This window comes from Arvicola amphibius, chromosome 4, assembly GCF_903992535.2.
Source record: "Arvicola amphibius chromosome 4, mArvAmp1.2, whole genome shotgun sequence".
NCBI classification, from domain to species: Eukaryota; Metazoa; Chordata; class Mammalia; order Rodentia; family Cricetidae; genus Arvicola; species Arvicola amphibius.
In genome coordinates, this window is record NC_052050.1 from 35,062,303 (window position 1) to 35,088,101 (window position 25,799).

Genomic DNA, 25,799 nt, shown 5'->3' on the forward strand with positions numbered 1-25,799 from the left:
AGGAATAATTTTTATAATTTAGGAGTTGAAAGGTTTTTGGTGGTTGTAAGAATGAGCTTTCAGGGTTGTGAGATTAAGACATAAATCTTATTCTGTGAACACAGTGAAGCTCAGTAGGAAGAAACATTAAGGTTTTCATAGTAATGAAATAACACCTATTGAGTCTTGAAGGACTCAATTTGCATATTTTGTCAAGATACTTTGTATTAGAGATTGAACTTAAAGCAGCTCACAGGCCAGGCAACTTTTGCTCTACCAAGTGAGCCATACTCCTAGCTCTGACAGTTGTATTCCTTAAAGTGTATAATAGAGTATGGCCACAAAACACGAGTCTATGAGAAAAACAAATCGGGTATTTCATGTTAAATGTATGTTTCTTGAAATGTTTTTGTATTTATGGTAAAAATAAATGGGGTGACAAAAAGTTTTCCAAAAAAAAAAAAAAATCTTGCTGGATGTCTTGGTACATATTTTTAATTTCAGAGGCAGAGGCAGGCGGATTTCTTTGAGTTTGAGGCTAGGCTGGTCTACACAGTGAGTTCCAGGCCAGCCATGGCTATGTAGTGAGACATCTCAATCAATCAGTCAATGGAAAAAAAAATCATAGGTTTTAAATTGTGTTATGAAATTTATAGTAATAAATCTTGATTTGTCTTCTAAAATTGCATAGAATTTATAATTTATAACATTTTTATCATAAATATATTATACTTATTATAAAAATACTTTTTATATAAGACTCTCCTGAAAAAAATACTCTGGCTGCAAAGTTATCTGCCAAGAAACAGGCATCCACACACAGAGGTGAAGATGATGATTTTCAAATAGAGAAGAAAAGAATCCGCCCCTTAGAGACCGCACAGCAGGTAAGCAGTTTATTGGCTGTGACCTAGCTACCTAAACAGGGCCAGTTGCACAGGAAGTTGGTGGCACTGTAGAGAATAGTTCATTGTGTCATAGCTACAAAGTAAATGGTCATTTTCATCTTACTGCTACTTCCTGCAAAGGAAGTTGTTAGTGTAGCAGTCTGTCCACACTGCTGTAAAGCAGCTGCATGGTGCTTGCTCATGCATGAAGAATTTGGGAGGAAAGTATTTGCTTAAGGCATATCCTAAACATATAGCCACTTTATAATCTTCCAGAATTAATAATTTAAAGAGTGTTAATATAATTCATTGCTTAAAATAATGGGTTTCATGATGACATTTTTATGCATGGATATTATATGTTTTGAACATAGTGACACTCTCCCATCGTCTGCCCCCTCCCCCACTGGTCTTTTTTTCCCCAAATAGTTTATCTTCTTTCTCATCTGATTTTTTTTAAATTAAACTTGATCTTGCATATGAGAGAGTTAAAAATGCAGGTGCCTGTGACTTTTTGTGCCATTCTTGTACAGGGGTCATGTTATTTTATATTGTTACAGTTTTAATATCTATGCTATTGAAGAATATTGTACTTAAAGTTTTATTTTTGTTTTTTTTTAATTTTATGTATGTGAATGTTTTGCCTGCATGTGTATATGTGCACTGCGTGCATGCCTGGTGCCAGCAGAGGTCAGCTGAGGTTATTAGCTCTCCAGGAACGGGACTTATGGATGCTTCTGAACCACCATGTGGGTGCTGGGAACTGAACCTACGTCCTCTGCAAGAGCAACAAGTGCTCCTAACTGCTAAGCCGTCTCTCCAGCCCCATTACTGTACTTTTAAAACTCTTCAATACTTTTTACCCAATAATAGCATTTTCTTTTGCTTCAAATACCTTTCACACTATAGATTATAGTGGCATTTCAATTGTAATTTAATAAATAAAGCTTGCCTGAAGATCAGAGAGTAAAACAACCCCTCTGGTCAGCTTTACAGACCAGGCCATGGTAACACACACCTTTAATCCCAATAGCCACACTAGTTTCCATAGAAACTGGGCGGTGCATGCCTTTAATCCTAGCCCTAGAGAGGTTTAAAAAACGGGAGGAAACAGTTCTCAAACAGTCTCATTCTGAGATTCCTGGAGGCTGGATCACCAATTTCAGACTGAGGTCGAAGTAGGAGCCAGTGACTGGCTACTTTGCTTTTCGGGTCTTCAGGTTGGACCCCAATTTTTCTCTCTTGAGTTTTTATTAATTGTGCTTCAGTAGATAATATTAGTTTGATAATGTAAGTATAGTGACAAAGTTTACTCTTATTTATTGGGGGTTAATGTTGTTTTAGAGGTGTTTTTGGTGTTGGTGTATGTGCATGGCGAGTTTTGAACCCCTGTCCTCCAGCATGCTAAGCAAATACTCTGTCCGGCTGAGTTTACAGTCCACTCACTTATTCTGAGACAGGATTTTGCTGAGTTGCCCAGGCTGGTTTTAGATCTGTGGTCTTTCCTTGGCTTTCTGCATAGCTGAGATTGCAAGCATGCAGCACCCATATGCCTGGCTACTTACTGAGTTTTTAAGATCAGGACATGGTAAGACATGTATAGTTCTAAAACTTATTTAAAGATTTGAATTACCAGATTCATATGAAATATACTTTTTGTAGAGGAACACAGTCTTCTTGAAATGTATGTCACGAAGATAGGGGGATTGGGAATTTAATACATTTAGTTATAAATATAGAAGAGGGATTATTAATTAACATTTCACTTTTATGTAAATAATTGAGTACTTTCAGATTGATATACTTAAATTGCTTGTATTCTAGTTTTATATAGTTTAAATATCTATCAACAACTTCTAGAATTAACCTTTGTTTTTAGAAGTAGAATAAGCTAACTTATTTTTGTAAAAGTACCAATTATAAATGAAGCTGGATTCTAGAATGTGGCTTAATTATTAATGTATTTTCCAGCTAGGTATGTGGTTTGGCTTTGTTGTAATTTATTGTCTATATGGTGTGCCAATTTTATTGGAAGATCATTATAATACAGTAATTTGTTTTTAAGTAATTTTTAAGTTGCGTTAATACTTGATTAGGATACAAGAGTTGTTACTGTGTGTTCTCTTTGACTTAAATGGTGTTATGAGGTTTCTATTTGTGTTAGGTTTTTGTTGTTGTTTGTTTTTTTTTTATTATTTTTGGTTTTTCAAGACAGGGTTCTCTGTGTATTTCTAGGTGTCCTGGAACTCATCTGTAGACCAGGCTGGCCTCGAACTCACAGAGATCCACCTGCCTCTGCCTCCCTGAGTGCTGGGATTAAAGGCGTGTGCCACCACTGCCCAGCTTTGTGTTGGTTTTTTAATATTTTATTATTATTAATTAGAAATAGCCTTTTGAAGGAAGAAGAGAGAAGATAGAAAAATCCACAGTCAAGCTATTCTTTATCTGATTCTGTGTTTGTAGATGAGAAAACGTCATTGTTTGGAAAAGGATGTCAACCATTTGGATGCACGAGTAGCTCCGGAAAAGAGAGTAAAACCTGAATCTCCTGTAGGAAAGACAAGCTCCTCCTTCCAAAATGTACGTGTTATGCCTTTGCTTAGTTTAAAGAAGGAAAATAGGGAGTTTTCTAAATCTAAATTCACTTGAAAGTAGAGAAAGAGTAGCATGATTTGAATGATAGGAGATCTCAGATTCCTAAACAATCCTACTGTATTTGTGCTCACTAATGTGTGAGATGATAAACCCTTTCAGCCCTGTCTCATTTTCTCCTTTATAAAGTGAATTAAAGAGCAGCACTAAAAGGATTTCCGAAAGTTCTTTTTGTTGCTGTTGTTTTCTAAAACTTTTAAAAAAGTATTTCTCTCTTTGGGTGTGTGTGTGTGTGTACACAACATGTGTACATATGTGGTGGCTAGAGGTCAGTGTCAGGTATCTTTTTCTATTGCTCCCAATTAAAAAAGAAATACATTTTCTAACCATTCATTGGGTGGGAGTACACATATACTGCTCGGAGAATGTGGAGGTTCTCTTATTATGTGGAGTCCCAAGATTGGACACAGGGAGAAGGTGTCAGAGCTCCTTGAGTTGGAGTTGCAGAGAGTCGTGGGTCCTGGGAAGAGTAGCCAGGGCTCTTAACCACTGAGCTGTCTCTTCAGCTGTTTTATTTATTCTCTTCTTCCTCCTTTTCCTCCTCGTCTTCCTTCTCCTCTTCCTCCTCCCTCCTCTTCCTCATTATTATTTGCTTTTATCATCATCATCATCATTATTATTTGGCTGTTCTCCAGTTCCTATCCTGGACAGTCCTAGATGCTTGTGTTATTGTCATACCCAAGGTTCCACAGTCTTCCTTCATGCTGTCTGTCCAGCGTTTTTTTGGGCCTTCCTCTTTGCCTTATTCTGTGCACTCCTTCAAGCAGTGCTGTCTTTGGGTATTTGCCGCCATTCATTCTCATAACATGCTCTAGCCCTTTAACCTTATATTAAAATAAAAACATGATTTCTTAGCTATTATGCAAGCTCTTGGGAGGCTGAGGCAGGAAGATCATGAAATTAAGAGGTTGGCTTGGGCTTCACTGTGAGACCCTAATCCTGTCTTAAAGTGTTTGGGAGGGTGGATCTTAAGGTGTTGCTCAAATTGACCCAGGACTCCTGGGTTTAAGAGGTCCTTCTCTCAGCTTATCAAGGCACTTGGTACAGAAATATGCCACTTGCCTGGCTGGAGGTTTGTTTTTCTTTTTGTTAAAAGAATGGACTATGTGTAATGGGTTAGAGCATTTGCTCTGTAAACATGACGACCCGCATAAAAAGCTGGCTATGACTGCTGTGTCTCTAATCCCAGCACTGAGGGTTAGAGAAGGAGGATCCTGATAGCTAACTGGCCAGCCAGCCAAACCAAAGAGGCAAGTTTCCAAATAAGTGAGAGACACTGTCTCAAGGCAATAAGCCATGGAGGAAAATATCTACATTCTTTTCTGGAATCCACATGCACACTTAGGGGCATACACACCTGCACATTCATGTATACACATCACACACAAAATATACAAGCTGCCTGCTTGAATGTGCTTGGGCAGAGCCTAAGGCAGCAGGAGGTGGGTCTCCAAGGCAGAATGGGAAAAGCAAGAGAAGGAAGCCCAGGGTAAGATAGTACCTGATGATATGGCCCTGTGTATCCACCTTTCGCCAGCTACGCCCCACCCCCCAAAGTTCCCAGAAGCTCTGAAAATAGTCCACAGACTGGAAATGAGTGCACAACACAGGAGCCTGCATGGGACCCTTCTATTCAAACTGCAGCAGGAGAGTGGAGATATTAAAGAAAATTTAAAGGGAAAACTAGTCAGGCTTCTGTATCTCCAAATATTCAAGGTTTTGACAAAAAACTAATAATGATCTAAAAGAGTAGTTAAGAGCACAGGAACTAGCTTAGGTTTATGAATTGAGGCATATTTTTTTTCTCCTGACAGAATATTATATGTTTAAAACACATGCAATTGTTATGAAGGTGACACCATAATCTCAAAGTTTATTGAATTTCGCTTTATATGCCTATGGTGACTTAATTCTTAGCATAGCATTTAGCCCCCTACACAGAAAAAAATAACATATTTTGAGCTCTTTTAGACCAACCGTACAACTACATGACATAAAGACATTTAAAAGTAGAGTTTGCAAGTGCAGTGAAATTTTAATCAATATTTATAAGCTTAGTTTTGATTTTTATTTATTTGGGAAATGTACTTATGTTTGTGACTTTGCCTAGGCCACAGGAAGCCCTGGCATCTCTGCATGCTTCTGAGATGCTGTATCCCAGAAATCAGCATTTCAGTGTTAACCGTGGTAATGCAAAAGGCCTTCCTAAAAAGGTGGACACACGGCTTTCAACTACAGCACAAGCCATTCCCCTCTCTGTTCCATGTCTAATACTTTTACTGTAACCTTACAACGTGCGACATTTTTAGAATTTTTTTCAGTGATTAGGAAATAAGGGGACAGTACATTAAAAAGTATATTTATGGTAAAAGTAGCAGTGTTAATATTAGTCAAACAACCTTGTTAAAAATTAATAAAACTTGCTTAGAAATGTATGGTTCTTGCTGGGCGGTGATGGTGCCTTTAGTTCCAGCACTTGGGAGGCGGAGACAGGTAGGTCTCTCAGTTCAAGGCCAGGCTGGTCTAGAGAGAACGCTCCAGGACGCCCAAGGCTGCATAGAGAACCTGTCTCAAAAAACAACCCCCCCCCCAAAAAAAACCCCAGAATTTTCTAAAAATACAGAATGCTTTTAACTATGGCTAAAATAAAAACTATTAGTGACCATATCATCAGCTGTCTGCAGTAGGATCAGCTAAGCATTGGTACAGCCAATGGAATAATGCAGCCACTGCCTCCCATGGAAAGCTAATGGTATCATTCTCACATTTACTGACCGCTCCACTGCTTACGATGCTATCAGACACGATTTAAAACTGAACCATGAGACAGAAGACCAGAGTAATACCTTATCAAGGGTGCCAATTATGTTACAGCTATGGAATGATGTTTAGTGTCAGTATGTTAATAACATTCTGAAAAGTGGACATCAATAGATATTATAATCTCTAATTAAAAACAGAATTTTATTTTCTCTGGCCATTTAAAAGTCTTTAATTCCATGCCTTCAATTCTTTTTCATATTTTGCTTTATTAAGCCCCTGCTTGTCTCCTGTGTCAGTCATACCAGGGTTCATGATGTAGGAGACTGTTGGGAGTATAAACTACAAATCTGACCTACTTGAAAATGAGGCATGTCAACTTGTACAAACAAGTCTCAGTATTCAGTATAGACTATAACATCTAAAAGCTATTTTTCTTGTTACTTATTAATACTGAAACACCACCTGTTTTAATGAATAGGATGTATTAGTTTGCACACGTTTTTAAAAACAATTTTAGGATTTACTTATTTCTGGTTATGTGCATGTGTGGCTGTGTGCACAGGGCTGGAAGGTGCAGGGCATGAGTGCTGGGAGCCAGCCCCCGCCCTCTGCAAAGCAGTGCATGCTCTTACAGGAAACGGAAAGCAATAAAGGTATTGCGGTATTGTTGGGTTAGCCAATTTTAGTACGGCACACGACGGTGCCATGCAATAAAAAGATACGTCAGGTTTCTAGGCAAGAAGATCTTAAATCCCTTCCAGATAAACACTGTAATGAAGCTTACAATGCAAATTTTTGTCACATTTGGGCTGACATTTTACTATTTGAAAAAATTTTCTTAAAATATAATTTACAACTAGAAGATGCATTCATGTTAAGCTTAATGTGTTTTGACAAAACACACCCAAGAAATTCCCACCGTAAGTATAATATACATGTACACTCAAAAGGAATAGATACTGGAATCAGACTGTTTACATGATCAATTTTTATATAATATTGAATGTGATATATATATATATACATATATACACATAATATGTATATATATACACACACATACAGCGTGGTGTTTTGGTATCCTTATATATGCTCTGATTATTAATGACGCTGATCTAATTACATATCCATCTCACATGGTTTATAGATCTTTGAGTATATTTAAGAACACTTGTCATATAGTCGTAATGAACTGATATTCAGTAGAGCATAAGCTGTGGTCGTCATGGCGTTCACTGTGTTTGTGGACTTGATTCATCTGTATGATCGGGTCCTTTTGTCCTCTGACCATGTCCCATGTCATCATATAAACTGCACTTCTTTGTCCCTAGTTGTCTCCTAGGGATTCTCTTCTTTGCCTTTAGATTTGACTTTTTTTGTTTTTCATATAGGTGAGAATATATTGTGTTTTTCTTCCTGTTTTTGGTGTATTCCACTTTGTGTAACATCCTCCAGGTTCATCCATATTGCAACTAGCAGTATCTCTGGTTTTAAAGGCTAAATAATGTCCCTCTTTGTGTGCGTACATCCTGAGTTTCTTTGTCTACTAATGTATTGATCAACAAATTTCTTTCTTTATATTTGAGTTCAGAATGCTCGAGAACGTCTTAAATGCTAGGTGTTCCACCACTGACCTGAACACAGCCTCTGCTCTCTGCCCTGCCTTGAAGAGCCGGAGTTAAACACAACTTTTTTTAAAAAAAAATTTATTTATTTACTTATTATGTATATGTATACAATATTCTGTCTGAAGACCTCATTACAGATGGTTATGAGACACCATGTGGTTGCCGGGAATTGAACTCAGGACCTTAGGAAGATCAGGCAATGCTCTTAACCGCTGAGCCATCTCTCCAGCCACCTAAACACAACTTTTATTTACATGTGCGTGCGCCACACACACACACACACACACACACATACACACACTCTCACGCACATACACATCCTTGATTTCTTTTTAAACTCTTGGTACAAGTACCTAACTTCCCTATTTGCTAAATATAGATACAAGTGTCTGATTCACAAGGCAGGCATGAGGATTAAATCGTCACAGAGATTTTAGTATATTTTAGAGCTTAAGTGGTACATAGTTGAAGAAATGGTAGCAACAGTGTGCATGTTGAATAACCATTATCTGAAATGCTTAGGGTTAAAATTGTAAGGGATTTTGACATTTTCTTCAGATTGTAAACTATTTCTTTATATAGGTTGAATATTTTTTCTGTCTGAAATGCTTGGTACTAAAGGTGCTTACATCTTTTAGTTTTTCAGATTTTGGAATTTTACATAGATTTTTTGTGATGAGTGGTCTTGGTAATGAGACGCAAGTCTAAGCTTGAAAACAGTTTCGTGTACATTGTATAATATGCATAGCTTAAGTGTAAATGTCTATATTTCTAGTGTGGGATTATTTTGGCAGTGACATACAACATGAGCTCTGGTGTGGGGTTTACCACATTTAGTGCTGTGTCAGTGCTAATAAAAATGCAAAGATAATATGCTTGTGTTCTGATATTTGCTCATTTTTGAGTTTGCAATGAAAGCATGTTTTTTATGTATGTTGTTTTTTATGTATTTTCTGACTGTCTAGGCAAAAAATGCCACAAAAAACTTTTTATAAATTACTTAATTTTAGGTATATGAATGCCTTATCTGCATGTATGTCTATGTACCACATGTATGTCTGGTGCACAGGGAGGCAGACAAGGGCATTAGATCCTCTGGAACTATAGTTACAGATGTTGTGAGCCACCATGTGGGTGCTGGGAATTGAACTCAGGACCTTTGGAAGAGCAGGCGGTGCTCTTAACCACTGAACCATCTCTCTCCAGCCCCCTGCTTCACTTTCTAAATGTTGTAGATTGACCTTTTATTAAAGCAGACTAAACATAGATTTATTTTTAAAGACGTGTGTGTGTGTGTGTGGTGTCTCTCTGTGTGTAGACATTTGTACTGGTACCTGTGAAATGCAGAAGAGGGTGTAAGATCCCCTAGAGTTGGAATTACAGGTGGTTGTAAACTGCCCAATGGGTGCTGGGAACTGAACCCAGGTCCTCTGGAAGATCAGCCAGTGCTCTTAACCTCTGAGCCATCTCCAGCCCTGGATGTAGGTTTTAAAGAACAGTGAGAAAGCACTCCTAAGAGTGGGAATTGTCCCAAGTTGCTTTTGTTGTTGTTTTTAATTTTTATGCATACGAGTGTTTTGTCTGCGTTTTTGTATGTTCACCACATGTGTGCAGTGCCCATAGGGGTGAGAAAAGGGTGTCACCTGGTCCCCTGAAACTGAAATTACAGTCACCTGTGAGCTGCAATGTGGGTGCTGGGAATCTAAATTGGATCCTCTGGAAGATCCTGTACTTTTGACTGCGGGTCCATCTCTACAGCCCCTATTCTTTTCTTTTTAATTGTCCTTTTGTTTTGCTTGTTTGAGACAGGTCTCTGTGTCTCAGGCTGGCCTTCAGCTTCTTCTGTAACCTAACAATGACCTTGAACTTCTGCCTGCCTCTAACTTCTGAGTACTGGTATTACTGCTTTTAGAGTCCTTTTCTTATAATAAATCGTATATTAGCACTCTAGTGAATCCTCGGTCTTCACATGATTAGAATTTTGTCAAGAGAAGCATTGGGTTTGGGGTAATATAATAATAGTCTAATACTGCTTTGTTCCAGAATTCTTAATCATTTTCTTAGTAATTGGTTTATGTTTTTAAGTAAACCTTTATAATGAGTGAGGTATCACTACAGATATGTTTTATTCTTATTCCAGTGTTTATGAAAGAAATGATAGTATTAAATACATTAATAATAGTAATTCTATTTGATTCAATGTAGCAAGCAGGAGCAGCTTTTTGTCCAGCGTGTAGGAAAGACTTAGTTCCAGCAGAGTGCGCTGTTGACCTTTGTCAAAAGCTGCTGCCCAGAAGCCTTGGGGCTTCTTCCCCCACCCCCACCCCTTTCTTTTTCCTTTACCTTTGGCCCCTCTCTTTCTTCCCTTCTTCCCTATGTCTCTGTCTTTCTGTTTCTGCTTAAAAGGATCTCATGAGAAAATGATCAGTTTTCTTTCAAAGTGTTTTTGGGTCATTTTCTCAATTTTAACTTACTTTTATTTAAAATGACTAGTTAGCTATATTATAACTACATATCTATGGTGATACTTCTTTATATGATGATGTTTATTGTGTGATAGGACACTTTTTAAAAAGTAGTTTAGGAATACTAATTCACTTGGAAAATATATATTCCTGTGAATGAATTTTTATTGTCAAATTATATTAATTTTTCTTTGTGCTTAATTTCAAAATAAAGCAAAAGCATTTGACTTAGTTATATCATTCTTACGGGGAAGATTGTTCCCCTAATCCTACAAGAGAAAACTGAGGTACAGGCTTAAGCAACTTGTTCATCTCACAAGGCTGTTGAGTAGAGAGGCTGGGTTGAATGGTTCCATTCCTCCAGAGTTGGGGTGACAGGCAGTTCATTTCTGTGCAGTACTTTGTAAGTATAGCCTCAAGACAGCTTCTCACTCAGCATCCTGTCTCTCTCTTTACAGTGGCTTCCAAAGCTTACCATCTTGTGCATGTTTATCCTGCTGTGTTTGTCTCATTGGCAGGTTGTTTGCGAGAGCAAGTACAATGTCTGTTTTTCACATTTTTATACCCGCCAGCATCTAGCACAGAGCCTGTACTTGGTGCTCACATATTTATGGAATAAATGAATTTTTAAAAAGGCCTAAGTTAAAGAAATGTATGATTATTTTTAGCTTATGACTTTTGGTCAAATCCTTATACGTAAGAGGTATAATAGTATTGTAGTACTAGAACTAAATACATTTTGTTTTAACTTTTGTGTATTAGCATACTCAAGGAAGATACCAAGCAACAAGTTTCAGGAGTTAGGAAGTAAGTTGATAAGTAATATAAATAAAAAATTAGGAACAACTTTTGACTTCTGTAGCCACCAGAGGGACAGATAATATTATAACTAGTTGAAACCTAATATGGGAACAGAATTTTAAAACCTTTGCCAGTCGCTTTCATACGGTAGCCTATTTCTCAAGGAATTATAATAATATGCTAATAGCTTTTTGGAATATCTACTTGTACCAAATAATTTATGTCTTCTTTCATTTGATGTTAATCTCAGCACTGTGAAGAAAATAGAGCAGATGTTAATTTGATAGTTGAGAAAAGTGAAGCCCAAAGATACTGGATAAGGGGCTTGAGAGATGGCTTAGAGGTTAGAGCACTTGCTGCTTTTGCAGAGGACCCGGGTTCAGTTTCTAGATCCTATGTTGGTGGCTCACAATTGACAGTCACTCCAGTTCCAGGGATTCAAAGCTCCCTTCTGGTCTTTCAGGGTACCCACACACCTGTGGGTGTGTATACACATACACATAATTTTAAAAGATAATTTTAAAAGATACTCAATTTGGCCATGGTTAGGTAAATGGTGAAATCGTGATTACAAAATTTAGTTTTAAAATATAGATTCATGGATTACAAATAAGGATAAGGGAAAGAAAAATAAGGGGAAATTTTTGTTATTAACTGATGCTTAAAAATATGTAAGAGAAAATAGATTTTATTATTTAATATGCCTGATATTAAAATACCTTTAGCTAGAGTGGCTTAGGTCTATAATTTAACCATTCAGGAGGCCCAGGCAGTAGGATTGTGAATTCAAGGCCATTCTGGGGACTCCATAGGTAGTTTGACACTGCCAGTCTGGTGATAGATACCCTATATAGTATAAAATAGAAGAGAACAAGATTGAATCAGCTGATCTTTAGTAGTCAGTCTGTGAATCAGAGAGACATGATCACAGTGCACATGTTTTATGTGTATGGGTGCTTCGTCTGCATGTGACTGTGCACTACATGTGCACGATGTCCACAGAAGACAGAAAAAAGTGTCAGATCCCCAGGACTGGAGTTACAGGTATGTGTGTGAGCTACCATGTGGGCACTAGAGATTGAACCAGGGTCCTCTGGAAGATCCATCTCTCCAGCCCTTAGAGGACAATTTTGTGAAGTCAGTTGTTCCCTTCCACTTTTATCTGGGTTCTGGGAATTAAACTGAGTTTGCCAGGCTTGCACAACAAATGCCGTTGTCTGCTGAGCCATCTCTGGACCTAGATTTGATATTTATTAAAAAAAAATTGTGGCTGCCTTTTTTTCTAGACAACACCTTCTGTGCATCCTGAGCTGCCTTTGAGATTTTGACTTTCCTGCTCCAGCCTTCTGAGTGATTGAATTATAGGTATACACTCCCATGGTTGGTGTAAACTCAGTTTTTATTTCATTTATTTATTTATGTATTTATTTATTATGTATACAATATATGCCTGCAAGCCAGAAGAGGGCACCAGACCTCATTACAGATGGTTGTGAGCCACCATGTGGTTGCTGGGAATTGAACTCAGGACCTTTGGAATAGCAAGCAATGCTCTTAACCGCTGAGCCATCTCTCCAGCCCATAAACTCAGTTTTTAAAAGAAATGATAAATAATAACTGTTCTTTTAAAAAAGTCTTATCAGTGTAAGTTAGCAGAGTAAAAACAAGATGTTCTCCTTAGTACTTCTGTTCTGCTTTGCCTTCGTGCAGATAAACGCCATAGATTCTTGAGAATCTTTCTAGGTCCTTTCCTATAAATTTAGAGCACATTTTTTCTTGGTTTTCATAGTTTTGTTTTTATATTTAAACTCTTATTTTTTTGTCTGTCTGTCTATTTTTAAAACAGGTTTTCTCTGTGTGGCCCTGGCTGTCTTGGGACTCTCTCTGTAACCCATGCTGGCCTCAAACTCTCAGAGATCTGTCTGCTTCTGCCTTCCAAGTGCTAGGATTAAGGGCGTATACCATCATGCCTGACTTCTTTTATTTTTTTTTTTTTTTAATAAAGGGTCTCACTGGGCATTGGCTGACCTGTAATTTAGTACGTAGAACAGTGTGACCTTGAATCAGAGATCTTTCCACTTCTGCCTCCCAAGTGCTGGGCCTAGAGGTGTATGCCACCAAACCCCACCTGAACTAATTTTTTTATTTTTTAATTTTGTATGTGCCTACATGCCTGTTTGGTAATATGTACATAAGTGCAGGTGCCCAGGGAAGAAGAGAGTGTTGTACCCCCTGGAGCTGAAGTTCCAGGCAGTTGTCAGCCTCCTGATGTGGGTGCTGGGAAACAAACTTGGGTCCTCTGGAGAGCCGTGTGTGTTCTTAACTGTTGAGTTATTTCTCTGGTCCCTGAATTTTGTTGAAGCGTTAGTCTAATCAATCTTAACAATAAAAACGAGGAGCCAGATATCGGGTAAAACCTGGAGATCAGAGAACCGGGAGCAGCTGCCAGTTGCTGCTTATCCGTCTCCTTCCTCCATCCAAAAACTGGCAGCTGCTCTTGGTTCTCTGATCTTCCAGGCTTTATATCGATGTCTAGCTCTTGGCTTTTATTGATTAAGATTAATTATATTAATGCTTCATTTTGTGTATTTTTAATTTTTTCTTACATCTAATTATTTATGTTTGTGTGTGTTGTGCTTATCTTAGACATTTTTTACCCAGTAAGTCATCTTTCTGGCCCAGAATTTTGTATTTTTAATGACATTCTTTTCCTCCCTCCCTCCCTCCCTCCCTCTCTCCCTCCCTCCCTCCCTCCCTCTCTCTTAGCAGATCTTGGCTCACTTTATTTGTATAAACAGCATAGGGCACTGATTACCTGTAAATGGGGTATAGGTGTGTCGCACCCGTCCATTTGCCTTTACATTGGCAGACAGGACCCTTTTCTATGTGGCCTTCACAGGGACCTGGGCACCTTTGGGACTCTAAGCTAGAGCTGTGGCCTTGGCTTTGGTTTGAACCTTGGGATTTTGTTGGCAGAGCCTACAGCCCTTGGCTGTGTAACTTTGGATCTACTTCCTAAGCTTGTGGGGAGCAATGAAAGCAAGGTGACTGAGATTGAGTGCTGGGGCCCTTGGGCACCTTGGGCGTCACAAGGGCTTTGATGGCCCCTGCACTCACTCACTGCCTTCCCCTCTTTGCCTGCGTCTTCTGCTTCCTGTCAGAATGCGTGTTCCTCAGGAACTAGGGGTCAACCCCTGAAGAGATTGGAGTCTTTGTCACTGGGGTTTCCTGATGCCAGTTCTTTGCCATTTGGGGGATCGGTTGTGTGTGGTGTGGTTCTTGGACTTATCCTTGTCTGCACAGTAATCTACGTTCTGAAATGCCTGGGACCAGAAGACAACATTTTCCCCCCTGAATATCAAAGCACTATCTATTTATTAAAGAAAACTTGGAAACCATCAAACCATTTGAGTAAGTTATTAGCCTTAGTCCTATTCAGCTATCCCTTCTGTCAACCCTGATGTTTTGCCTACTCTTACAAATGTGTACTTGTATGCATGTGTATGAACATATGCATAATTGCCCATTGCCGTGTAACATACTAAACATTTATTTAGCTTACTTTTGGGGTCTGCAGTTTGGCTGACCTCAGTTGTGCGTGTTTTCTGCTAATGTTGCCTGGCTTCTGTCTATGATCAGTGGTAGGTCAGGAGATCAGCCCTGGTTTAAGGAGTTCACTGGTGGTTGTCTAGGATGCTAGTGTGGGTAGCTGTCATTCTCTAGGTGGCTTACCTACTTAATGGCCACAGCCTTCAAGGGGAGCAAGAGAGCAAACCACAGGGTGCAAGTGATTTCTGAGTCTCTGTCGGGTTTGCTAATGTTGCAGTCCCCAAATACAAGTCACAAGAACATATATAAGGCATGGAGTTTTTTGTCTTTGTGAGAAGAGTTGAGTAATACTGAGAAAGCACCAGGAATTTGTAGCTATATTTGCATTTTAGTGTGTATTATATGTATACTTTTATCATATTTTTTACTTTTATCATAAAATTTATAGTTTATAGCTTTTTATTATTTGATATAGTGTAGTCATAATAAAGACTTAAAATTCAAATTTTTGCTTGCTTATTTTGACACATGCATTTTGATTTTTTTTTTTGTATGGGTTTATGGCTGTGATGTGATGGCTTATTGGGCTATACTGTTGCCCGTTGTTATAAAGAATTTTTTCTTTTTGTTTGTGTGTGTATATGTTGGAATAGTTTACATTCATTTCAACATCTGTTACACTTTGTTCTTTAGCGGCAGAGTTGAGGGCCAGACTTGCTGCCACACCTCATACTAGTACTTGGGGATTCTAGGGCACCCTGGCACATAGTGAGACTCTATCTCAATCAAAGAAAAACAGAACAAAAGGAGCTGAGTAGCGTCTACAGCCCATAAAACTCAAAGTATTTGTTCTTTGCCCTTTAGAGAAAATATTGCCAACTCGCCAACTCTTCCAGTCTGTTTCAGTCTTAGTAATTGAAGCCAAAAGTTACTGGCTTCACAGAGATCTGCCTGATTCTGCCTCGTGAGTACAGGGATAAAAAGGTGTGTGCTACCAAATGTGGCAAGGTTTCATCTTCATTTATCTGTATGTTTGTATGCCATGTGTCTGAGGGTGCTAGGAACCAAGCCTGTGTCCTCTGGAAGTGCAGAAAGCAATGACAACGGTTGAGTCATCTCTCTAGTCCCAAATGTAAATTTTTGCAAAACCCCTAGGGAAAGACCAAAGGCCAGTATCCAGGATAAGGAAGGCCTTTCTCTTGATCACAAAGGCTGCTCTTGGCTGGAGAATGAATGTACTTTGACTACAACATTCAGAAAGACTCTGTCATTTTGTGTTGAGACTTTATGGTCATACACCACTCACAAGAATAATGAGCTTATGACAAAGATGCTTGGTATTTTTAAATATTTTTGAGATGTATACAGGTGTGCATGTCAAATGTACAGTTGGATCAGTTTCTACAAACTAAACGCACACAGGTCTTTTTATCATTATTTCTCTGCTCCTGTGTTCTTTCTTATGCCTTATTTGAATCTTCCTGTACTTTGGTAGGTATTGAGCATGTCTAGTCTGTGCTAAGTAAGATCTGATCTACACTCTAATGTTGATTGTTGACTTTAGAATCAAGGTGACTCAGAATGACATTTCTTATATCAGGAGGCATATGAAATCAGTTTATCTTACTGTTTTTGTATTGTCTTGAGGTAGGGTCTCTGTAGTCTAGGCTTGTCTAGAACAGGCTGGCTTCAGACTTACTCTTCCTGTGTTAGAAGTGTGAACATGAGCACCCGGCTTGTTTCAGCACTATTGATGCTGGGTAACCACTTGGTCAAAGCTTTCATAATTGATGGTTAATCCATGGGTGACTTTTTGTTTTTTTGAGATAGGGTTTCTCTTTTTAACAGCCCTAGCTGTCTTGGAACTAGCTCTTAGAGACCAGGCTGGCCTCAAACTCACAGAGATCCGCCTGTCTCTGCCTCCTGAGTGCTGGGATTAAAGGTGTGTGCCACCACCGCCCAGCCCCTAGGTAACTTTTTAAAAATGTTTATTTCAAAACAGGATCTCACTATGTATGCCTGGCTGACCTAGACAGTCTTCTGTCTACCTCTGCCTCCCAGGTGCTGGGATTAAAGTCATGTGCCATCACACATGACTATTTAATGTGTGTGTGTGTGTGTGTGTGTGTGTGTGTCTGTGTGTGTGTGTGTGTGTGATTGCAAGTATGTATGTGCACTAGGTGCGTGCTGGTGTCCAAGGAGGCCAGAAGAGGGTGTCAGATACCTTGGAACTGGAATCATAAATGGTTGTAAGCCACTTAGTGTGGTTCTAGGAACCAAACTTGGGTCCTCTGCAAGATCAGCAAGTATATCCTGTTCTTCCTTTGCTGCTGATCCATCTTTCCAGTCCTGTAGTGATTTTTGAGACTATGTGATTATTTTATTTCCTCAACAGCTTTCACTCAATGATTTTGTTTTTGGTGGTGATGGGGGAGGTTGTTTTGTTTTGACACAGAGTCTTACTCTATAGCCCTGACTGTCCTGGATCTCACTTTATAGTCCAGGCTGGCCTCTAACTCACAGGGATATTCCTGCCTCTGCCTCCCAAGTGCTGGGATTACAGGCATGGGCCACTATGCCAGCTCACCCAATATTTTAACATTAGTTTAGGTCGCTTGCCTCAGTCCCTTCATCAGTTGTGAGAGTTGCAAAATGGTGAGTTTAGAAACTTACTCCACTTAAAATATGTAGCAGTCCTCTGTAAAGAAAAAAAATTCATTTTCTTTTTAGATAAGATCTAATGTATTCAGCCTAGCCTCAAATTCCTGATCATCTTGCTTTTAATTCCCTAGTTCTGGGATTACAGGTGTGAACTGCCATGCCTGGCTTTTTGAGATTGAGTCTGGCTATGTATTCCAGGATGTCCTTGAATTTGGATTCTTTCTGCCTTAATCTCCCGAATGCTGGGATTGTAGGCTTGTGTCACCATTCATGCCGGCTTTTTTTTTTAATACCTCAGGTATTTCCCTGAAGTCGGTCAGTGGGGCCCATCACTATTTCAGGACTTACTGCTATGATTGTATCTGCATATAGTGCTATCAGGAGAAGTTCTACGCTATAACAGGTTGATCTTTTTGGTATGTTTGTTAAACTGAGACCTTTCCTCGCACGAATTTTTCTTATGTAAGCTCAGATAAAAATTATCCTACTCTGGATCTCTTTCGATCAATTCTACTGAAACAAGACTTTTCAGAAACGGGGGCTACTGTGTTGAGGAATTTCCATTTACACTAGGCAAGAAAGCAAACAGTAAGTGGAGAGTAGGGTAACAAACACTTACGGTATCAAAAACCAGCCGTGAAAAGGATCTGTCTTAATGTGCTAGCCCACTGCGGTTTAACATATTGCTTACAACCTTCACAATAGAACTTGAGTGACTTCAGTTACACATTCCAGGAGACTGGCAGTCTGTTACAATCAGAGTCTGAACTTTAGAGCAGGCTAATTTACAGAGATGGGATGAAGAAAGTTGTGGATTTGTATTACACACCCTCACCTGACACTGTATCTGATCCCATACCTGCTGATTGACATCTTGAATGAGCTCTTTGAAGCAAGTTCCAACTTAATTAAAACGTTTGCTTGGTTAGCAGCGATCTGTGAAAGCCTGTGATAAATATTGAATCAGGTTCACCTGCTGGTTGCTGCGAGCGGATAAACAGCTGCTTTGTGCAGTTTAATCATGGAACTGGCCGTAGGGTACTGCTACTTAATTTCTTTAAAAGAGTGATTGACAAGGTAGGGTTCCGTCGCACTGTCTTACTGAAGTGTGTGCTTATGTGCGCTTTTGCACAACAGGCACCCAGTGTCTGTTTAGATGGCTTAGAAAGCAGCAAATGGTTGATAGAGTTAACAGCAAGCCTGCTTCTTATGCCTCACAGCTTGTATTATAATTCTATGTTAATTGGCCTTTTTCTACTGGCTCTTTATATGTATGCTTTTTTAAAGTAAACCCACGGTCACACAGATGGCCCTGGTTAGACTTAATAGATCACAGAACGCAGCCCTGAGTGTGAGAAAGAGGCTGCCAGTGCGAAAGGGAGATGGGACAAGCGTAAGAAGGTGTATCATGCACATGAGTGAAACTGTCAAAGAATCCATTTAATACACATGGTAATAAAGAAGGACAAGGGGCCGTAGAGAGGCCTTAAGAGGGCTTCTTGGCTTTTGAGAGCTCAGTTCCCAGTACCAGGATCAGGCAGGGCACAGCAGCCGAAACACCAGTTCCAAGGACACCTTTTTCTGCCCTCCTCAGGTGTCACACCCACGGGGCAGGTGTTAATAAGTACACAAGCACAGAGATAAAAATAATTCTTAAAAAGAAAAAAGGAAAAGGTTTTTGTGTTTTTACTCGGCTAGATGGTAAGATTTAAGGTTTTGAATTTAACTTCTATATATTTAGTGGATTTTGCAGTGACTTGAAGACTTCCTTTGTCTTTTTGATCTGTAAAGTAGAAGCGTTTCAAGGTTTTTAGCCTTATGTTTTATTAGACAATTAATGAATATTAAAACTGAGATGAGTTTAAAAGCGTGGTCGAGCCTCTATGAAATTATCTTCTTTGACTAGCACCTTGTTGCTTCCTATGTACAGTAAGTGCGGATGGCCAAGTTGCTTGTCAAGGAAGTGCGTTGCCATTTTATTTCCACTGTAAAATCAGACAAGTTTTGGAATAAAGCCCTCACCCAAATTATTCATAGTTCTTTTTGAGCTCCTGTTATGGAGTCTCTACTTTAAGACTGATTTCCAAGGCTGGAGAAATGACTCAGCAGTTAAGAACACTTGGCTGCTCTCCTGGAGGACCCGGGAGGCAGGACCTAGTACGTGGCTGCTCATAACTGTCAGTTCCAGGCGACCTGACACCTTCACACAGACATAAATGCAGGTAAATCACTATTTCACATAAAATAAGAATAAAGGAATCGCTAAAAATTAAAAACAAACTGATTTCCTGCCACAGTATGGGTGGTACATACCTTTAACCCTGCTTCTTGGGGCAGAGGCAGGCAGATCTCTGAGTTTGAGGCCAACCTGATCTACACTTAGTGACTTTCAGGCCAGTCAGGGGCTCACAGCAAGACCTTGTCTAGGAACGCGCGCGCGCGCGCGCACACACACACACACACACACACACACACACACACACACACAAAACCCCAAAAACGCTCTCAGTAGGATTATCTTGAATTTCCGACCCTCCTGTTTCTCTCCCAGATATTGCTGACCACTGTGACTATTTACTAGAGTAGTCTTTTCTAATTCTCTACTTAAAGTTTCATATTTTTATCTCTACCTTCAATTTATTTGGAATTTTATAGAGAGAATTACATTTAGGTCATACTCAACTTGTTCAACATTGCTATGTTGTATATATGTTCGTACATAAAATTCTAGTTCATTTTATATATGTATATATTTTCATTTATACATATAAAATAATAAGTAAATCCCTTTCCAAAGGGGGTGGGTGGATATAGAGATGTGCTCCTATAATACCAGCATTCTGGAGGCTGAGGCAAAAGGATCAACTTTGGGACCATTTTGGGTTACATAGGGAAAGTTCAGTGACCCTGTCTCAAAAAAAAACTTCTTTTCTCACATTTGAATCACATGAGCTTTTCTTTTCTTTTCTTTCTTTCTTTCTTTCTTTTTTTTTTTTTTTAATATAGGGTTTCTGTATGTATCCCTGGTTCCTGGATGGAACTCACTCAAATTCCAATTCACATAGATCCACCTGTCTCTGCCTCCTGAGTGCTGGGATTAAAGGTGCCCAATGTTTTGTTTTGTTTTTTTCTTATATAAGACCCTGTAGCCTGAAAAGCCTGAAATATTTATTCTCTGACCCTTGATAAACAAATTTTGCTAGGGAAAAAGGTTTGCTGACTCTTGCTGTAAATAGTCTCTTAATGGAAAGATCTCATCTCCCACTCCTTTGTTATACTTGGCTCTTTGTTATACTCTTTGTTATACATGGCTCTTGATAGAAAGTATTTAATTCAAATAACAAGTTTAAGTAATTTTTATGAATTTAGTTATATAGTTTATTCTAGGTATATTTTGTAATTGCATCAGAAAAAAATGCACACAGAAGTAACTAGAAACAATTCCTTAATTCATGAAACTGGTATTGATAATCTCCCCAGACTGCTCCTTTTAGGACAATTAAAGAGAGAAGCCCTCTTTGTGGATGAGGTTAGGTGACCCTTGTCATTATCTTCTACTTGGCTTGGTGGAAGCAAGGATTCTTATGTCTCTTGGCTGAATGGATGGATGAAATGGGACACCGAGTGTGAAGTGCCTCCTGCCAGGGCAGCTTTATTAGGTGGTAATTATTAATATTGAATCTTAGATATGAATTTGTTGTTCACAGCTCAAGGGGCTCACATATTAGCATAACTTCAGAAAGTAGTAAATTATCCTGTGCTTTTGCTTTTAAAGGCTAGTCATTTGATTATTGAAGTGTCTTTATTGTGCTTAGATCACTTTAAATTAGGACTGGAGTGTCCATCGGGCTTCAAAACTGTGAGATTGGGTTAAGTAGTTTGGGGGCACTGCGTCATGGTCCTCCAATGGAAACAGTTTAAATTATACTTACACATTCAGTGAATGAGTTTTGCAAAGAAATGTGAGTTGCTGTACTTTAGGAGTTTTTAGTGGGTTGGGAAAAATAAAAAAGAGAAAGAGAGGAGAAAAAGAATGTGCAAGCACACACGCATTTCCAGACTGAGCCTCAGTCCAGACTCTTCAGACTTGCTGTGCAGCTAAGGATACCCTTGAACTCCTGATCCTCCTGCCTCCACTCCCCAAGTGCTGGGTTACAGGTGTATGCCTTCACACCTGGCCTAAATATTTATTTTGTTCAGAATGAATTTGTTCTTTTTGGTCTACTTTGAGGATCCAATCCATAGTCTCCTTTTAGAAGTGACGTGATAACCCACAGTAAGTAGCAGAGTAACCTGAGGAATTCAGTCAGGATGTCGTGATAGAATGTGCTTCCCATTTTCTCCGTTATCCTGTTAGATAGTTTAGTATGTGCAACATTAACCAATGCTGTTTGTTTCCTGCCTTGCTGTTGATAGTGAAATTAATTTCTATTTCCTAATTTCCTTTTCTAAAAATATTTCATGACCCTTCTCATTTTATTTTTCAATAGGTAGGCACACTGTTTCGCAGGGAGTGTGCAGGGAGTGTGTGGAGAGGGCTTTGACACTTCAGCAGTTGGTGTTCTAGTGCGCTACACTTGGGGTTGCTCCTCACAGCTGTGTGCAAGGGGTAGTGGAGGACTCAGCAGCTGGCCTTTCTCTCAAAACCAAAACTTCTACTTTTCTCCTCTTTCAAAGAGTTTAGGTACATCTTTATACAACAGGATAAGAGAAGAACTAGAAGTCATTATTAAACACATGGAAATTTTTCTAAATATTCTGGTTGCTAGCTTCCCAAGAACAGTGTTGGCCATTATAGAATTGAGAGGACTTTTGGAACAGGTGACTCCTGTCCTGTCTACAAGTGTCCCCTGTATTGTTCTTTAAGATGATACTTTGCTTTTGCTGCTATGCATGTTGGATGTTCTTGCCTTCTGTTGAAGTGAAGCTAGTTTTTAGACATGAAGAGGAAGCAGCCATTTTTACAGAGCTTGGTCAGAACTCATTACCATTTACAGGTTATAATGTTGACAAGTTTTGGGGATCATGTGTTTTACCTATTGGCCTTTAGTATATTGGATAAAAGTTAATAGTTTTAAATTTTATTTTGTAGTGTCCTGATGAAAATTCTATGCATTTAAGGAACATAGGCAAAAAGCAACCACCCTATGAAAAACAAACCTGTCAACAGGAGAAATAGCTATCAAGAGGGGCAAAGTTGCCGGATTTTATTCATCTGACTGCTTCAGTACTTCTAAGTCCAAAGGTTTCAGAGAAAGGCCATAAAGTCACAGCTTATTCACGGGTCAGGATACATTCTTATCTCCTCTCCTTGCTGTGATCCAGATCCTATCTTGTGTTTTCTTTCAGCGTTGAAAGTTAATCATTTTGATATAAGCAGTTCCTTTTTGTTATTAGGTAAATGCTTATTTAAAAGCTTTTATTCTGGTGTCATATCACTTTTCTATCTTCAAATATGATTTTCTCAGGAGTGCATAGGAGCAAAACACGACTGTCTTAATTCCATTCTTATTTTTTCCTTGTGTAACTACTGTCCTCTTAAGGCATCTACCTTGACTTCATAAATACATAATTTTTTTCAGTTCACTTTAAAAGTTAACAAACAAAGTATATTTCATATGAAAATATCTATGGCCTATTCTTTTCTGAATTAATGGTGTAGAAATAGGTGGTATCTAAATCTAATGGGGATAAAAATTTTTAATCATGAATTTTTGTTAGTAGAGCTACTACATAACATTTTAAGATGAGAACTGATTTATTGATGCTAAATTCACCCATCTTGAAATGTAAAATTTTAAAATCAAAATAGCAAGTTGTAAAATTATATGGTAGTGTTTCCTTTTTATTTGAAAATAATTATATGAGAGGTATGTTTGTATATCTGTGAAGGTCTATAAGTTAAATACTAAAGGATTTGTAAAAGTTTATTTAATATATATATATATATTTCTGTACTTGTCTTTTTTTGAAAGGGAGTCAGAAAAAAAAGGAGGACTTAAAGGAAGCCAGTGGTAAATATTAAGTGAAATTAATATTGAAAAGTATTCCCTCAAAAAGGAGTTTGCTAAGCCTTGAGAGCCATTTTAGTGAATTACTTTTAGGGTTTTATATAATGTATCCATATAGGACAAAATGATTTAAGGGGTCCTAGCAGTCTAATTGTCCAGTAAATTCAACAGCATTATAGGAATAGAAATAGTGTAATTGAGTAAAAAGTCTGTAGATATGAAAAAGTAAAATAATTCTGTACCTGTAGTTACCTTAGTTTCTCAGTACATTAATTAATATGATCACTACAGAAACCAAAAAAAACAATTCAGCGCAAATATCATGATATAATTTGCATTGCATTTTCTCTGAATATAAGCTGTTAGATATGTAACATAAACCACAAGTCAGCTGTTTCCTGCTTCACTGTTGACAAGGGCCCCATTCATAACTCTTCTTTTATCCTTTCAGTGAATAAGTAATTATTCAATATAGAAGGCAGGATATTTGGAACTGGCTATTTAATGTGGCAGCACTCTGTAATGAAATCTGCTGTTACTGGCAACCTGAGAGGGGAATGTAACAATTCCAGCATGACTGTAACTTTATCTGCTTTGACTGAATGTTTATTTGGCACATCAGTGAACCTTTTATCCCAGTGAGTGACAGCTCCAGAAGGGTCACATTTACATCCATTCTATCATGTATTGTAATATTTAATGGTGGACAAGGCTGAGCGAGACTAGGAGTAATTTGAACTTACTTTTCCACTGAGCAGAGGCTAAAAGACAGCTTGATCTCCAGTGTTGTGGTGTAACATACTATGACTTATCATTTGTTTATGAAGGCTAATCTTACTGATTACAATTTTTTAATGCAGTAAGTAGAGTATTTGTCCTACCAAACCGAGTCTTTGCAGTGAAAGTCTTTTCCATGAGTGTGCCGTTCCCCCTTTCCCTCTCAGTGATGGTTTCTCAGCATTTCTCTGAGATGAGACTTTATTCTGTCTCATTTGGTGGAGGAATTGAAGCTCTGAAGGGGATATTTCTTAAGAATCTGTGAGATCTCATAGATTAAACCTGCAAGAAAGGGGGTGGGGCAGAATTCGGAGGTGGGAATTCAAATCAGGTGAAGTTTAGACTACTCTTGAGGTTCCATTGCCGAATTTAAAGAGATAGTTATGTGATTTCACTTACCATACTGGATGACTTGCGAGCTTGTCCAGGATGAGCTATTTTAGAAACAGTTTTTCTGGTGGGTTTTGATTTCACACATGTAATTGGATTTCAGGCATACTTGTTCCATGCAAGCAGCCTGTTTTCACTCACTGTTAAATGTTGATATTTTTGTATTCATTTTCATTCCTTTGTTAGAAAAGAATTTTCTGTACTTATTTTGTAGTGGTGCTTAAGAATCAACTTTTTATGTCTATTCTTTTGTTAACCACATTTCAAATACCTTTTAAAAACAGAATATTTGAGCCATGCTATGAGAAAAACTATCAGTTCTATAATGTCACAATGACCCAATCTGTCATATTGCTTTAATACTATAATTTTATAAAAGAGAAGTGTTAAGATGTACTTTAAATATTTGGAATTGAATATGTCGGAAAGAATGCAAAGATGGAGAAGCATTGTTTATAACTTGGAGAAGATAGAGAACTAATTTGCGTGTAGTGTGTGGTTTCTTCTTCAGTGGTACATTAGAGACTACTCTCTGAAAGCTTCTTGGACCATTAGGATTCATTACTTAAGGGCTTCGATTCTGAGAGGTGGTACAGTGTTTGTTGTGATGGCCCAGACATTGTTTTCTTCCCTTGTTTCAGCTTGATGGCCACCGTTGTAAGTGCTGCTGTTCTACTAAACAAGGAAACAGTGAAGACTCTGCAGATACTATTAAAAAAGATCACGGGGGACAATCCAAGAGACCCAAAATTTATTTTGGGACACGCACACACAAGCAGATTGCTCAGATTACTAGAGAGCTCCGAAAGACAGCTTACTCGGGAGTCCCAATGACTATTCTTTCCAGCAGGGACCATACTTGTGTTCACCCTGAAGTGGTGGGTAACTTCAACAGAAATGAGAAATGCATGGAACTGCTGGATGGAAAACACGTGAGTAGGATTACTTTGATGTAGAGAAAAGAAATAAGACTGAATTTCTTGATACATGTTCTGTATATTTATATACTGATCATTAAATAATATGAAATCGAATTAATTACTATTTAAAAAATATCACCATAAGAAAATTTTAATTCATATTTAAATTGATAGATTTTGGTTTTAAAACTTATAAATAAATAAATAGAATTCCATGATATTAATTTCTGTTGTATTGAGATGTGATCTTTTTCTTTTAAATCCTTCTACCCAAAATAGTTGAACATGAGTGATGTCAGATGAAGGCATAAAATGT

The 25,799-nt window shown here is 38.3% G+C and overlaps 1 protein-coding gene across 1 annotated transcript in view; it reads left to right on the top strand.

The window, feature by feature from the left end:
• The window catches only part of Brip1 (BRCA1 interacting helicase 1), a 121,785-nt gene that overhangs the window by 8,240 nt on the left and 87,746 nt on the right, over positions 1-25,799 (top strand). The window contains exons 4-6 of the mRNA XM_042054873.1: positions 739-866; positions 3,330-3,446; positions 25,205-25,495. Of these exons, the coding sequence (XP_041910807.1) occupies positions 739-866; positions 3,330-3,446; positions 25,205-25,495 (536 nt within the window). The remainder of the gene's footprint in view (positions 1-738; positions 867-3,329; positions 3,447-25,204; positions 25,496-25,799) is intronic.